Source organism: Bombyx mori, chromosome 13 (assembly GCF_030269925.1).
Source record: "Bombyx mori chromosome 13, ASM3026992v2".
Classification (NCBI taxonomy): Eukaryota; Metazoa; Arthropoda; class Insecta; order Lepidoptera; family Bombycidae; genus Bombyx; species Bombyx mori.
This window is the reverse complement of record NC_085119.1, coordinates 8,947,998-8,964,000: the sequence shown is the minus strand read 5'-3', so window position 1 is coordinate 8,964,000 and position 16,003 is coordinate 8,947,998. Positions and strand designations below refer to the sequence as shown.

The window sequence follows — 16,003 nt, the reverse complement described above, 5'->3', positions numbered from 1 at the left end:
ATTGGTGCCAAAATGAGAAAACTCAATGAGCAATCATATAAAAATGACAGATTCCAAATTCAAATGTAATATTTTGTTTATTTTTAATTGTAACAGTATTTATGGCCAGACTAAGTATATATTAAATCACTAAATGATACACTAAGTATTCTAATATTTTTTCACGCTAAGCTAAACATTAATGACAACGAATGAGAATATATTGAGGGACAGAACTTTCCTTGGTGTTTTGTTTATCGTTCGTTTTTTCACGTAATGCGTGCGTGAAAAGTAGTGATGTATTACTGTAATATAATTAATTGATGCCCTGATTGAAAAATAGTATGGTTGATAGTCGAAGGCAACAGAAACTTCGACTTATGTCCAGTTTGGCAACTATATTTATGCTGAGGTTTCTCTAGGTTTTTCTACATCTTCCAAATACATAAAAAAATAGAATTGGTGAATAACATAATGTGTTTTATACTTAATATACCTTTTTAAACGTCCTAGTAGTAGTACCTACAAACGATGAAGGACTATGAAAAAACAATTCAAATTGCTAAATTTTAATTGTTCTATGTACATATAATAGATTTAAATGTTATCTATATTCGTAGGCATAGCTTAAAAATTATGAAACATTGGAATTTGAAAGCCGATCTTGTTTAATTCCGCTCAAGTAACTATGCATCTCTGATCTACAAGTAATCAGCTACATAATTTTTCAAAGTTACCGAGGCAGGGCAATTACATATACACGTAGTACACTAAGTTCATAATAATATGTCAACAACATTCTCACAAGTTTGGTTTCCATTTTTTTATTGAATGCCTATGATTTCGAAGCTAAATAATACTAGTTCATAACCTTTTAATCGATATAAAGTTATGGATAGAAATTGGTGTCTATTCTTTTATGTCCGAATGTGGCCTTAATCGTGTTAAAATAAAAAATATAGAGAAGTATTTTGGTATTTTAAAGTAAGATACAGCCTATGCTGTAGATATGACTCAAACATTGTTCACGTGCACTGCAGGGCCAAGGGTCTATTATCGGGCCTTACAGGAGGGCAGAGGCGCGGGGTGCAGAGTATTCCGATACAGCCCCGAGTCGAGTCGAGTGTTGAGTGTATTGGTATTTTGTTGACACTTATCATTTGGCCGCTTGCCAAGCGGCTGTACGGTGTGCGTGCGCCTCCGGTACTATTGTAAACAAAAGTACGATAAATTGCGCGAGTTCTAAATTTAACTTTGAAGCGAACCGGTCAGCTGTGAACTGATATAAGTGTTGCTTAATATGGACTTGTCTTGTGGCGAAAATATGGAGAATTCAGGAAACATCAACGAAAGAGCTGGGGACTTGTGCGTGGCCGGGTCCGATCGAGCATTGGATCGCGACCCTCGCGTTCTTCTCAATCTCCTGGCCTTGGAGAGATCACATGCTTTGCACACGGATTACTTTCAAAACGTGCAAATTGATATACAACCTTTTATGCGTAAAGTTGTTACTACTTGGATGCTAGAGGTCAGTAAATACCTATATATGTATGCACAAGTAGCAATTCCGAATTTTCACTTATTTAGCAATTTAGCGTTTCTTTTCGTATTAGAGTATTCAATAAATGAGTAGTTTACTTCGTCCATTGCATCCGTAAGAGCTAGCAGTACATATATGTAGCAATTTCCAATATTATCACAAAAGCACAGCTTTAATAAGCCGAGCCGATGCTTAAAAACTGAAAATGTAAAAAAAAACTATAACTTTTCCTAACTTTCAGAACTAGTGCTTTTACAACAATCTCTTTTCATATTTGAATTTCATTTGATATTTATCTTTATTGATGCCAATGAGGTAAAGAATTATTTATTATTGTGTAATATGTTGTCAACAAAATAAAAAAGCAATAGTTTTTGTAATAACAAATAAGATTACCTACTTAATGATTGGAACAATTCCTAAGGAATAATGGATTAGTTACTAATTTTGTTCTGTATTTTAAGTTTAAATGATGTGTTAAAGTGATTGCTGATGTCCTACCTACCCTCTTTATTTTTTAATTTCTACAAAAGTTAATTGCGGAAAAATCTGTTTCTATTATTAAACAATTTTTATTCTCTAAATGTTCATTTATGATTTTAAAGTAATGATTTTCCAAATGTTCGTTGTTTTTGTCAATACCTTTTAATCATTCACTACGAACATCTTTCTCGGGAAGCTACGATAAATACGATAAGCATTTAAGTAACTTGTTATGGTATTTTGCCTGTTCTGTTTTTTTTCTCGTGAGTGAGTATTGTTTGTTCTTTGATAAATGATTAAAAAAACTTTATTCGCCCATTTGGGCTTCATTTGACTGAATTGTAAATAAATAAAATCAGGTTGCTATGTTATAGTGAGCAATATGAAACTTTGTATTTTTAAAATCTGTTTTTAGATTTGAGTGTCTCGTAACTCTAATTGAACACTAAATTAATGTAAATTGAATTAAAATGGAATCACCGAACAAACAGGTATTAAATTCTATATGATGTTGCGAAGCTATGTACCAGATTGTATACATTAAAAGATTGTGTTCTCAATAAAAATAATCATAATGGTTAGGTATAGTCACTTTTTAACAATCAAATTTTCATTTTAAATTATTGGAATACGTGGTACTCTCATAAATAATTCCAATTTGATCAATAAGATCAAAACACTATGAAAATCAACAATATTTGAAACTGTAGAAAAATAGCTTTTTAATGGCATTGACCTCAGCCGTGATGTAATACGCCTGTGAAAGTGGGATACCTCAGTGAGACGTGGCACGAACGATTAGTGGTTTCTGGATCCCATAACTAGTGTTCTACAGAAAAAAAAAGCTTTCTACTTGCATGAATATTAATATCACAGGGTTTATGTACGACGAGTTCAATAGTTGGTTATATTTGATTCAAAAGGAACAAAATAATCACTAATATCAGGTAGTCCACTTTCATATATTAAATAACTTTGTAGACTAAACATAGGGTGCTTAATACAAAAGTTCATACCCGATCCTGTAGATCGAATGGTAAACATTCGACGTCGCCCAAAACACGTCATTACGGATCCTCCCGATCCATTAACGGTGCTTTTAGGTACCACAATCACCAGTCACCGTCCTCGTCGAACCCTTCGCTTGCGACGAAGGAATTAACTCATAGACACAGCTCACTGAGTTTCTCGCCGGATCTTCTCAGTGGGTCGCATTTCCGATCCGATGGTAGATTCTGCGAAGCGCTGCTCTTGCTAGGGTCAGTGTTAGCATCACTCCGGTTTGAGCCCCGTGAGCTCACCTACTAGTTAAGGTTACGCTAAAATAGCCTCTCAAGGTTATCAGCTTAGGTAAAAAAAACAAAGGTACTACTCTAATTAAATAATACAATTTTTTATGGAATTATGTATTTAGGTATATTTTGTTCAATTTATAGATTTTTCTCGTGTGCAGGTATGTGAAGAACAACAATGTGAAGAACAGGTGTTTCCTCTGGCGGTGAGCTACATGGACCGGTTCTTGGCACAGCGTGCGATATCTCGTCAGCAGCTGCAGCTTCTGGCTGTCACAACCATGCTGCTAGCCTCAAAGTTTCGTCAGTGTCATCCGCTGTCCGTAGATTTGCTGTGTGCTTACACGGACAATTCTGTTTATCCCCACGAAGTGAGGGTAAGTACAGAATGTAATTAAGGGCGCGTTTCCACTATGTCGTAACGATTAATTTATCGTTGGACGACTGTCGTCTCAAGCTGTTCCCATTATAACGATTTTTTGTAGTCAAACTTTTTATCGTTTAGCTACTATCGTATCTAGCTGTTCCCATTGGATCGCGACGACATTTTATCGTTTCACGGCAGTCGCTTTTGCCGTTTACACATCATTAGCAAGCTACAAATCTACAGATTTGCCGTCACGATTTTTTATGGATTTATGGTTGTCGTGCTAGCCGTTCCCACTGTCATGACAATCTGTCGTCACTGCAAAAATGTGGTTACTGGAGTCCATAGACATCTACAACGTAAATGCGGCACCCACCTTGAGATGACATCTACAACGTAAATGCGGCACCCACCTTGAGATAACTATAAGTTCTAAGGTCTCAAGTACAGTCAAATAGTCTTTCCACAAATTTATTTTTTTGTTGACTTTGTTACGATTTATTAAAAAAATTTATTATATACGTTTTTGCAATCATCTACATTATTCATTGAGTCATATAATCGCTTTGTAAGTTAAAGAAAAGGTCAAACGGTTACGCCAATGTAGTTACAGGGTACATACATCCTGCGTTGACCGCAAGTATTTCATTGTTTTGATTTCAATACCACTGGGTTCGATTAGTCGTGTCAAATGTCACTGATTCACCCCAACACCAGTTTCTTTCAAGTAGTCTGGTAGTTTCCGGCAATTACTTCTTCCTTGACTCAAACGAGGGCCCACAAGCCACCTTTGTCGTCTTGTGCACGAGCTATAACCTGTGACGAAGTAAGGCACACTATTGGCTCCTTATGTACTTCCGACGGAAATGTGGGACGGTAGACGGTGACGTTCTCCAAAATAGATATAATTAAGTCCTCTGTCATTTAAAGATGGAAGTCATTACCTACATTAAGTTAAATGATACCGACAGACGGTCGTTGTGCTCTCGGCTTTGGCCAAATACACATTCTCTAGTCGAGATATGACACACGTCATTGCTGTAGTAATCCTTTATTGCTTCCTGCTATTTCACATGTCGCATTACACACCTACGTTCCCACTGTGTGACTTATTAAAAAAATGTACATAATTGTTATAATGCTTCGCCCGGCAGGTGATTCCGACAAAATTTATTTACGCGCTTTCACTGTTATTGACTGAGTGTCGCATTTATTTCACACGCATTGATAATTTGTCACGTTAGATTATGAGATATTCAATTGGAGAGTGTTTATATATTTAGACAAATAATTTAAAGTAACTGCAAGGTTTTTTTATATTCAAGTTACGTGGCTGTAAGCTCTTGCACTGTTTGTAATAGTTTTTCATAGGGGAATTATGTTGAATTGGAGAAGGACCGTGAGAATTTGTTTCGACGTTCCTAAAGACTACCTACCGTATGTCGTTTCTTCCTTGCTATTAATTCGGTTGATCATACGATACGCATACTATCGCATATGTAATGATGTCATATGGTGCGGGCTTATTCGTACGTACGAGTTTCCCATACTTGACTTTTAACAATTCAGATAGCGTAACCAATTTCTTTTTTTAATGAACTTAAAAAAATCCTATACTTCGTTAATAATTATTTGATACTAGCTGATTCAGCAGACTTTGTAGTGCCTCATTCGATAAATAAAAGACCTAAAATTTTGTATAAAATAATCTTAAAACAAACAAAAGGAATCCGTCCGACGGGGGACTCACCAAAGGAAAAATAAAATTGTTATTTTTATTTAATTTCGAGCATTTTCATATATATCTACCTTTTAAACCTTCTCTGGACTTCCACATGTAATTCAAGACCAAAATTAGCCAAATCGGTCCAGCCGTTCTCGAGTTTTAGTGAGACTAACGAACAACAATTCATTTTTGTATATATATAGAAGAAGAAGATATTCTGTTAACTTTCACGTATAAAATGTTTTAGTATTTTCAATTATCGTCTTGTATTATTACAATCCTACTTATCTTAACGAGAGCAAGGTTTTAATAATGTTTGTTCAACTTCTAAATATAGATTAGGCTGATGCCATTAACCCTCATTTATTGATATCTTTCGACTGAACCAAGGAATTGTGTTTACACATAATCGATACTCATTCAGTGACAAAGAGGTATTTATTATGTATTTGTTTATTAGTTAATAACTTTTAGCACACGATTTAAAACAGCAAAACAGGAATTCCGTTGCACTGAGTTATCATGCACTTACGTATTATGAAGAGGACCCTTTCTTTAAGTAATTGTAATGCAATTCGCTATTTTTGCGGTTTCCGTCCGTTTCATTGGGTATGACGGTTACGATTCAACTCATAATGGAAATAGATAGGCACCTTCATTCACACGCTTTTGATTTTATTTAATACGTCTGGTTTTCTTATATTATTTCCGTATCAAGAATTCCGAACCGTAAGCTTAAATAACATTTCCGTTCGATACATTTGAGCATTGTATTTAACATCTAGTATGAAATACATACGTATATTTCTTTATTTGAACATAGAACTTATGTTTCGAATATATACACCTAATCAAGTAGACCGATGTTTGAAACTACACTAAAATACCTTTGAAATAGGACTATTTATAACGTTAACTAAAGCTTCGTTCAATCACAAATTGACATATTATGACTTAATGAAATTGTTAAAATAATCGATGATAAGTAATCAAACCTATATACATATATTAGATACTCGTATATATAATTCAAGGATGTTTTGTTTGTTTTAGCAATGGGAGATTATGCTGCTCCAGAGGTTGAATTGGCAGCTTTCAGTGGCAACAGCGTTTGACTTCGTGGAACCATTTTTGGCCAGGGTACCGTGGGGCAGAAGCAATTCGTTAATTCGGACACACGCCCTCACCTTAACTTCTGTCTGTTATACAGGTTTGTTTATTTTTGGAATATAATACTTCGATTAAAATTTCATAATAATGCATTTAAATAGTATTAGCGCTTTCGCTAGCAAGGTTGTAAATCCAGGTATATAGGCAATATTTAGATAAGATAACCGAAGCTGTAAATGTTGGCATGAAGTTACTGCGACACGTTTTAGCCGGCAAGCAAAAATAAATATTCGATATTCCAATACGTAAAAATTATTTAATGCTTTGTTGTACTCGCTTGAATGCGGGCGTAATTTACTTCCTCCTTTGCGCTAATTAACATTAATCGATAAACATTCGTGTCAATTCTCTCGCCAACGCGCCAAAAGTAGGTACCAACTCCTCGAGCATTCAATAGTACTAGAGGTCCCGCAGTAGTCGAAATTTGACTATAATTAATTGGAATTGTAAGTTTGTACACTATTATGATTGTATTTTATACTTCTGTAATCATAAATTTCGCCAAGGTTACAATCTAAAAATATATTAATAAAGACAAACAATATTTGATTACAGACGTCAAGAACAAAAGTTTGACAATAAATAGTATGCATGCGTGTGTGCGTCAAATACATGATATGTAGTGTGTGTAATGTTTTCTTTATTGATTTAATGTATCTTATATGCATTATTTAAAAATAAAAATAGCATTGTGCACTTCTTCTCTATATTCTCTATAAGTGTGGACAATTTCATACTCCTCCGTCCGCGCAATTTTCGTAAAAAGGGATACAAAGTTTTTGCTTCACGTATTAATATATAGATTTTAATGAGTAGGGAGTCTCTTTGTTTAGAAATGAAAATTGCGTGTGTGCGTGCGGTCAACAGGACGTAGTTCGAAGGCTGTAAAAGCATTCAGGGGTTGTAGGTACGCGTGTGTCGGAACGCGCACATGGCCCTCAATGCACTGATAACGCGCACACCTTGCGTTCGCGCACCCTTCCCGTACTGACCCCAAGCCCTCCTATTGTCAAATGTGCAGTTATTTTAATTGTAATCGTTCTACGGCTGGATTTCTATACAGTCCTCCGTCCTCTCCGTTAAATCCATTTTCATTATTCATTTTATTTAACCAGTTCAATGAAACACGTTGAAATTAATGATATGGACACGTGCTCTTGTTTAAAAAGAAATGTTTTTTATTATTATTTAGAAATTATTAAAATGTCGCGACGCTCCTTCAGTAATCATGTAAATAAGTTTAAGCGCTTCTATATAAAGATGATTTGAATTTTTTTTTTATTGCTTTAACTTGTAATAGAGGTTTTTTTGAGCACGTACTATTTATAATATTAGGGCGTTGTTATAATGCAAGCACCGGTCACCGTCGCTTGCGACGAAGGGCTCGACGAGCGAATTAACCTATAGACACAGCCCACTGAGTTTCTCGTCGGATCTTCTCAGTGGGTCGCGTTTCCGATCCGGTGGTAGATTCTGCGAAGAACTACTCTTGCTAGGGTCAGTCTTAGCAACACTCCGGTTTGAGCCCCGCGAGCTCACCTACACACGTTAGGGTGAAGCTGAAATAGCCTCTCAAGGCTATCAGCATAGGTAGGGAAAAAAATACAATGCAATGATATGATACATCTCAGCTGGTTTGGACTGTTGTTGCAATAATTACTAATTCTTCTTCAACAGTCCGTAGTGTGTTCACCTTAGTTTATATTGTAAGCTACTATTTAACTTTCACTTCAACCTTAAAGAAGTGTTTTACGCCACCGCTACTAAAAGTGTATCGTAAGCTCGTACAGTAACTATACTGAGACCTTAGAACTTATGTCTCAAGGTGGGTGGCGCATTTACATTGTAGATGTCTATGGGCTCCAGTAACCACTTAACACCAGGTGGGCTGCGAACTCGTCCACCCATCTAAGCAATAAAAAAAAAAAAAAAAAAAAAGTACGGGTGGGAGTCTATATTTGCCGCGAAGCTGTTTGCGCCGAAAGTTAAAGACATCGTTTTCCAATACAAGTAAGACTTGGAACTATTGTCTCAAAGTCGACGATGGCACTCACATTTTTGTGGTTCCAGTACTCGCTTGACGTCATGTTGTCTATGAGTCTACTGCGAACATCAAAGTTAGTTCGTATGCTGTTTTTAAAAAAGTATAAGAAAAAAATAAGAGTATCTCATTAATTGACCAAAATAAAGAGGCTCTTCTGAAATTGATTTAAACACAATCTAGACTGTAGTCGGTAATTTTTACAAAGAAGGTTTTTATTGTTATGTTTAGACCGCAAGCGATGTTGTTGTTTTCAAAGTTCATAGCTTCGTATTTATAATATGTGTTAAGTTCCTTTTATGTTTTAATGGTGACCAGCAGAAGGCGATGCAGCTTTTTCTAAATACGTTACGGGTATCATGTCTAATACGAATGACCATGAATGCCCTTTGATATTTAGTTCTACCCTCGGTGGGTTTCGCTTGCACGATCATCGTAATAGAAAAAAAGAAAGAAATACGCTTCATTAGTATGTTACTGGTATTGCTTATACGTTGACCTGTACTGTTTATAATGTAACTGATGTTCTGTTAGTGTTGTTGGAAGTATGTATATGTAGCCAAATTCAATTCTCGATTTGTAATAATAAGTCGTCGTTTTTGCATTACTCATTTAGTTCGGTTGACGTTCATAATATTAATTCGTTAATGTAAGCTGTAAGTACATACTCGTATTATGAAATAGTAAAATGATTTAAATGCGGCTTAGTGTTAAACATAAATATTTTAAGAATGTTGAAGAAGTTAAACACTTGATAACCAGTTAGTGAGCCATTTTGTAGTGATTGTCGTATACGTAATTGTGGAAATGGTAATAAGTCATCTGTCGTTTCAATTGTGTCTACTAACTGATTAATATTCTCTTTCTTTGATCTGCACGAAGATATCAATTTATTTAGAAAGTCTTCTAAGAAGATGCATGGTAAGTAGACTCCATGTTGGAGCTCTTAAACAAGGGGCGTTATTATGGCGCAATAAAAATATTGAACGTGTTTAAAAATAATTGAACAGACTATCAAAATTTTATTATCTTTTTTATTATCTATTTCTTTAAATATTGTCTTTTGTTCTGTCATTGAAAGATGCGGTCGAAACCTCGATATACGCTCCGCGGTTCATGGACATCGGCAAAACATTTCTGATATGCCAGACTCTTTCATTTGATATTCTAACAAATGATTTTAAATCGCGATCGTATAAGATATGTATTTTTTTTTAATTTTTTTGTGACTTTTAATAACAACAAATTTGGAAAAGCTTTAGTAAGCTTCTATCAAAAATAGTAACTTGATAGAAGTTTGTAAAGCATCCTCATGGCCCGTATGGTCCATCGGTTGAGATAACTAGTTATTTATAGCTTCGAACCCGCGAGGGTAGATTTAGTCGCCTTTAGTTTTTTGTCATTACAGATTCTGACCACCCTTAAACTAATCAAGTTGTTTGTTTAATAATGCATTCGTTAGTATTATTATTTATTGAAATTATTAAGCAATCTTTAAAATACATCAACAATTCTATGATAATTACTCGTACCATTAAAATTGTATTAACAAAGTATTTTTATTGATTTTTAAATATTCGTAAAGTTAAATGATATTCACAATAACTTGGGAGTTTTTGGGGATCTTGTTCGCCCGGTCTCAATTACCGGAAGTGGGATAATTGCCGGTAACTGATCGTGCCGCATACGTTACTGGAGGTGTGAAAGGGTAATAACACTACTTGACCCATAAACTTCCTTCGTCTTCGTTTATTATTAGGGGTTTTATTTTCTAACCTTTGATTTCTATTAAAAATACAACAATTATTGGGTTAACACAAAACGGATTTTGTGAGGTGCGAAATTTTGTATTGAATCTTTTAATTGATATTTGTAACGGAAAAGTAAAACATGGCTATGAACTATGAACTCTGACAGCGCGGTACGAAGTGCACACTACGGCATTACTTAAGAATATGTTACGTTAGCATCGTAATAGTTGTCCTCGGAGACTTGTGTAGTTTGGCAGACAGGGGACCGAAGGCGACAGCTGACTAGAGTACAAAGCTCGAAGACTTCCCGCGGCCATTGTACAGCTCCCGAATCCCTGTCCCGAGTTCGACGACAAAAGGTCGTCGACAAAGGAGTCGTCTCGGGGCGCACCTGGCGTACCTCGACCCTGTCTAACTCGATACTAGTTGTACATCTTCATGTTCTTCTAAAGTAGTTTTTGTTCCTTTCATATTTCCGCTTCTTAATACGCAACAGCTACGTCACCAGGTCAATGAAATAGTAATTTACATGATATCTTCGAATAATTTATTTACGAGCAACTTCACTTATACGTACCCTGTTTAAAATAAGACATAAAAACGCCATAAACACTAAATGCATGTGAAATTTAATGGCAGAACTGGTTTCGCACAATTAGGCGTAGTCTATTTGCAACCCCTGCATTTTTGCATTGTTTGTATTAGATCAGGATTCACTATTTGGGGTGGCGTTGACAGGTTTCTCCTAACGGTTCCCGGAGTCAGTTAAACGTCAGTGGCAATGTACGTTTGTGGCAATTAGGTAAGGGTAAGACGCGGGGGTGTCTTGGATAATACGTATACCCGAATTGTGCTTCGACACAGCAGATGTTTGGTATGAGTCTCCAACTGACAGGCAACCTGTCGCGCAACGGATCGAATCGGTCCGCTGAACACGCTGCTGAGATCAGTGCTGATACGCGACTTGCCCCTGCTTTAAATACGAGGCGAGGTTACTCGACACTATAGCTCGAAAATTAAATACACTTCTCACTCACTGCAGATTACGAGTTATATTACATTAGTATCTCACTCAACTCTTTGAGACCTCGTTGTTGTGGAGTGTCTGTGAAGTTAAAAAAGAACTGTTACTTTGCTTTCTTTGACGTTTTTATTTTGAAATTATGACGTAGGATAATTTCTCCTAATATTGTAATTATTTTCGTACTGTCTTTCAAAAACTAAAACACTGTGCCATACTCTAATGATAATACTCTAATAGTTATAATACTTGTTTCAATTAAACACCAATATGAGAAATTCCTTTATAAGCTGCGTAGTTGAATCACTAATGTACCTAACCTAACGATCGAAATGTTATTAAGTAAATGACAAAATTAAAAAAATCTGCTGATTTTGTAATTTTCCTAAAACCGATTTTTTATTCCATTAAATGGATTAACTAGCTCACAGCTCACTTGATGCTTAATAGTCAAAGAGCACTTACAAACGTGAATACCATCGTCCACCTTGAGACATGAGGTGAACGCCTGATCTCGCCCCAGCGATGAATTGACCAGCAGGTGGATTAGGCTTGAACTCGCAGCGCATAGCAGAGCGCGGTAGATTTTAAGCTTTCATCCTTCGAATCTTATTCATTCATCGTGAAAGTTGTTCGCGGGCACGTGTGAAGTATGTATTTCCTTACCTGCCTCCGGGATATGAGCACGTGCATGGTCGCATCAACTGAAATGTGTGAGAGTACGTGTGTCTTTTCCCTTAGCTCACGACAATTTGTATACCTTCCTGCTTCGTGCATCTCCTCAGGATTGAAATTCGTGACTCTATATCTTCTATATCTCTAATCTTATCACGGACTACGTTATTGAACTTAAACTAGCCTTTTTAATTATTTAGTTTTAAAATGTTTTTTTTTTGTTAAACTTGTTATTAGGTAAATAAATTATTGATTAAATTTAAAATCATGATTAATAGAGCATTCGAATGATTAGTTCAAAAAAATTATGACCTCGTTATGTAAGTACACTAGCTCCGTACTGGCCAGTGCTCACTTTAATTAAAATAGTCAGTTTAAAAAAAAACATGTAGTAATGTTTGCGTGATGCAGTAGTAGGTTCGTTTTTTTTTTTCATTAAGTGTGTTTAAGTCGCTTACGAGGGCACGATCGGGGGGAAGGAGGGGATCGTAGGTGGGCAGTGACCCTGTGTTTACACCGCGAGCACCGTGGAGGTGCAAGCGGAAGGGTCGCGCCAGGTGTCTTCACATCTGCCGTCTTAGCCCGACGTCGTGGGCCGCGACTTCGAACTCATACACGTAGTATAAATTACGTTACATTGCAACGCTTCAATAGATACCGTTCGCTCTGAACAATACCTAAGCACCTAAGGCTCCCCGCGCACTAGGCGGACGAAAGTAACCAAAATATTTGAGCAGCCAATTATAGCAGCCAATCGACGCCAATTTATGATCTTTTCGTTGAGCGATTTGGACTTTGTCTCGTGAAAAACTCAAAGCAAAGAAAAGACACTGGATTTTTTTTATTACCCTTGTAGGTAGACGAGCATACGGCCCACCTGATGGTGAGTGGTTACCGTCGTCCATGGACTTCAGCAATGCCAGGGGCAGAGCCAAGCCGCTGCCTACCGAAATTCGATTCATCCTCTTTTTCTAGAGCGGCATTCAAAAGGCTTATTCTATAACAATTTTAAAGATGTTCATACATACCCAGACCAGTTTTTTTTAATACAAGAGACTGTACAAGCATGCTGTGTCATATAACTAACATTTGGCATAACGAATATGCATTGGCTGCCTAAGGCGCGGGGAGTCTTACTTTATGTTGAATGTGATCGGTCGCTTTATATGTGTGTATGTTGTGATTATGTATATAAATTATTAAAAATCTTTTTTGGAAACGTCGTGGCTAACAGCTAAACGTTTTAATAAAAATTATTGATTAGATGTCGTTTGATCGAAGGTCAATTCACTCACTGTACATTAGATCAGTACAATAGGGTCCCTTCTTGAATTTGCGAAATCGCAGCTGCGCCCCTAACTAGACGACTTAAGATGTAAATTACCATTATTCTCCGCGCATTGTCCCCAGGTAGGTACCCACACAAAGATGCAGACGGGGCGAAATGCACAAATCTGGCAGCTGTACGATTCTCCTTCCTTATATTCTCGAACGAACAATAGAACGCGGTTATTGTGCAAAATGTTACACCATGTTTTTTTTTCTTCTTTTCCATGACTTTCGTATTTCATATTTGTGAGATTGTCTTGAAAATGAAAACTTTTGTTTCATTGAAACATATGAGTAAAGAATTAAAGACAACGTGTCATACGGAAGATCCAAGGACGCTAAACGCAAGGTGTCCGAACCACCTGTCTGTATCTCGCAACAGATGTGTCTTTACCGTGATCCCAAGAGTTTTTTTTTATCTTTAAGTAACATGATTCAAACAAAGCCAATATATATTTTATTTTATTATAGTTGAGTTTTATAATCGTTGATACGTTATTTTCATAGAAGTTGATACGTAATTGGAAATCTTTTTATTATTATTATTTCGTTGTTTATGTCTGTCTAAATGATCCACGTGGTTGATGATGTAAAAAAACAAAATGCTTTGGGTACGCACGCGTGGACCTTACCGACCATTTTGTTGTTGAGTAGGTTATTTAGAATGTGCTTTTTGTAAATACCTTAATAAGTAGTTTTAAAAAAACATATGCGTATCTAATGTAGTTTCTGGTAAATTGAAATAAATTAAGGCGTGTCCATAAAAAATATCGATAACGAATTCATTAAACGTCATTTTCAACGACTTTAAAACGCCCGATTAACTTCGCAAAATTTGCACACGTATCAATGACCGATGACAATGTATTCATTTTATAAATTCGCTCGAATATCCTGTATCAACGGAAAAAATATTATAAAATAAATTGTTAGTTCGGTTTGCTACACTAGTGGTTTTTTTTAAGTTTAAAAAAAACCACTAAACGATATAACGTCTTCTCGCATTAAAACTGTATAATCGAAAAACTTACTAATTTTACAGGAGAGTGTTTTAAAGGTTTCACATGTAATATGTTTAATATTAATCATATTTGCAACATTAATTTTTTATTTTTTACCAGTTACATTATCTGTCTTTTGAAGTAAGATAAAATTATTTACCGTATTAATTTTGTTAATAGAAGTCAAGAAAAAGGAAAACAAAAAAAAAAAGTTAAACTGAACTACGCTCTTTTGACTGTATTTATGAGAAAAACACTGGCGATACCAAATGTTTACGCATATTAACGCAATTTCGAACATTTTTGGAAAATGTACACTTTTAATGCGAAAAGGCGATATATGTATTATAACTATTTACTAGTGGCCCCGCGGTAGTCGAGATTCGACTATAATTAATTGAAATTATAAGTTTATTTATATATATGGTTTATTATTTGGTTTATTTATTTATATTATTATTATTATGGTTATATTGTCAAACACTATTATATTTCGATAATATAATAACAGCATTCGCCAAAACTGCACTATAAATCAATAATATTAAAGACAAATAATATTTAATCTATTTTCAATTCGACCACAGACTAAACAATAACAAAAGTTTCCCAATTGATAGGAAACAAAGAGTATATTTTTATGTATGTGTTGTGTCAAATACATGGTAGTGTGTGTAATGTTTTCTTTATTGATTTAAAGTATCTTTTATGAACTATTTTAAAAATATATTAGCATTGTGCACTCCTTCTGTATATTCTCTAGAAGTGAGAAATTTTATACTCCTCCATCCGCGCAATTTTCGTAAAAAGGGGTACAAAGTTTTTGCTTCACGTATTAATATATAGATTACTATTCACTTAACATGAGTTTTTTATTGTCATTATAGAAACGGAATTCCTGCTGGTCCCGCCATCCATGGTTGCGGTGGCTTGCATAACGGCTGCGGCCCGTGGATTGCGCGTGCGAATGTCTGTCAACGAGCTGTGCGCGCTGACGAGAACTCCTGCTGCAGCAGCTGAGCTGGTAGCGCGGCATGTCGAGCGAGTACTCGCCAGGGAGACTCAACCACAAGAACCAAGAACGAGAGTTTCCCAAGCACACAAACAAACCACACCAGAACACACCGAGCTCCCGGATACACCAACAGATGTACAGGACGTACGTTTCTGATAGTACGTAATTATAATCATAGTTTAACTTTAAATTTTGTAAAATAGAGAAATTCTAAATTTAAACCGAGGTTGCAATCGTATGAAGCGAAGAAAAGTAATATATTTAAGTTTTGAAAAAAAAAAAAAGAAATAAATGCACACCTGGGTGCCAACACAAGAAAGCCCACCGATTTAAAAAAAAAAACAACCCACACGTGATGCTGAGATGCCGTAATCGTTTTTTTTCTTTTCTAATAAAAGGATCATAGTTAAAATAATCGTCAGTTGATCTCATATTATTTATGTAAAATACTTCTTTAGATTTAGTGTTATTTATTTTAAAAATAATTGTTTAATGTTAAATTCTGTATTGTAGTTTTTTGAGTGAACTTTAAAATAATTTAGTTTTACACACTGATCTCTGTTGGTTCCAAATTGTTTACTGCGGCCAAAAATATTTTCCATAAGGTTATTAT

General features: G+C 35.6%; 1 protein-coding gene across 1 annotated transcript; it reads left to right on the top strand.

The window, feature by feature from the left end:
* The first annotated feature begins 1,130 nt into the window (after nt 1-1,130).
* cycD (cyclin D) lies at nt 1,131-15,673 on the top strand. The gene is given in 4 exon segments (NM_001257007.1): nt 1,131-1,507; nt 3,456-3,671; nt 6,441-6,597; nt 15,263-15,673. Coding segments are annotated over 4 exon segments (885 nt in total). The 5' UTR covers nt 1,131-1,279; the 3' UTR covers nt 15,547-15,673.
* The last annotated feature ends 330 nt before the right edge of the window (nt 15,674-16,003 follow it).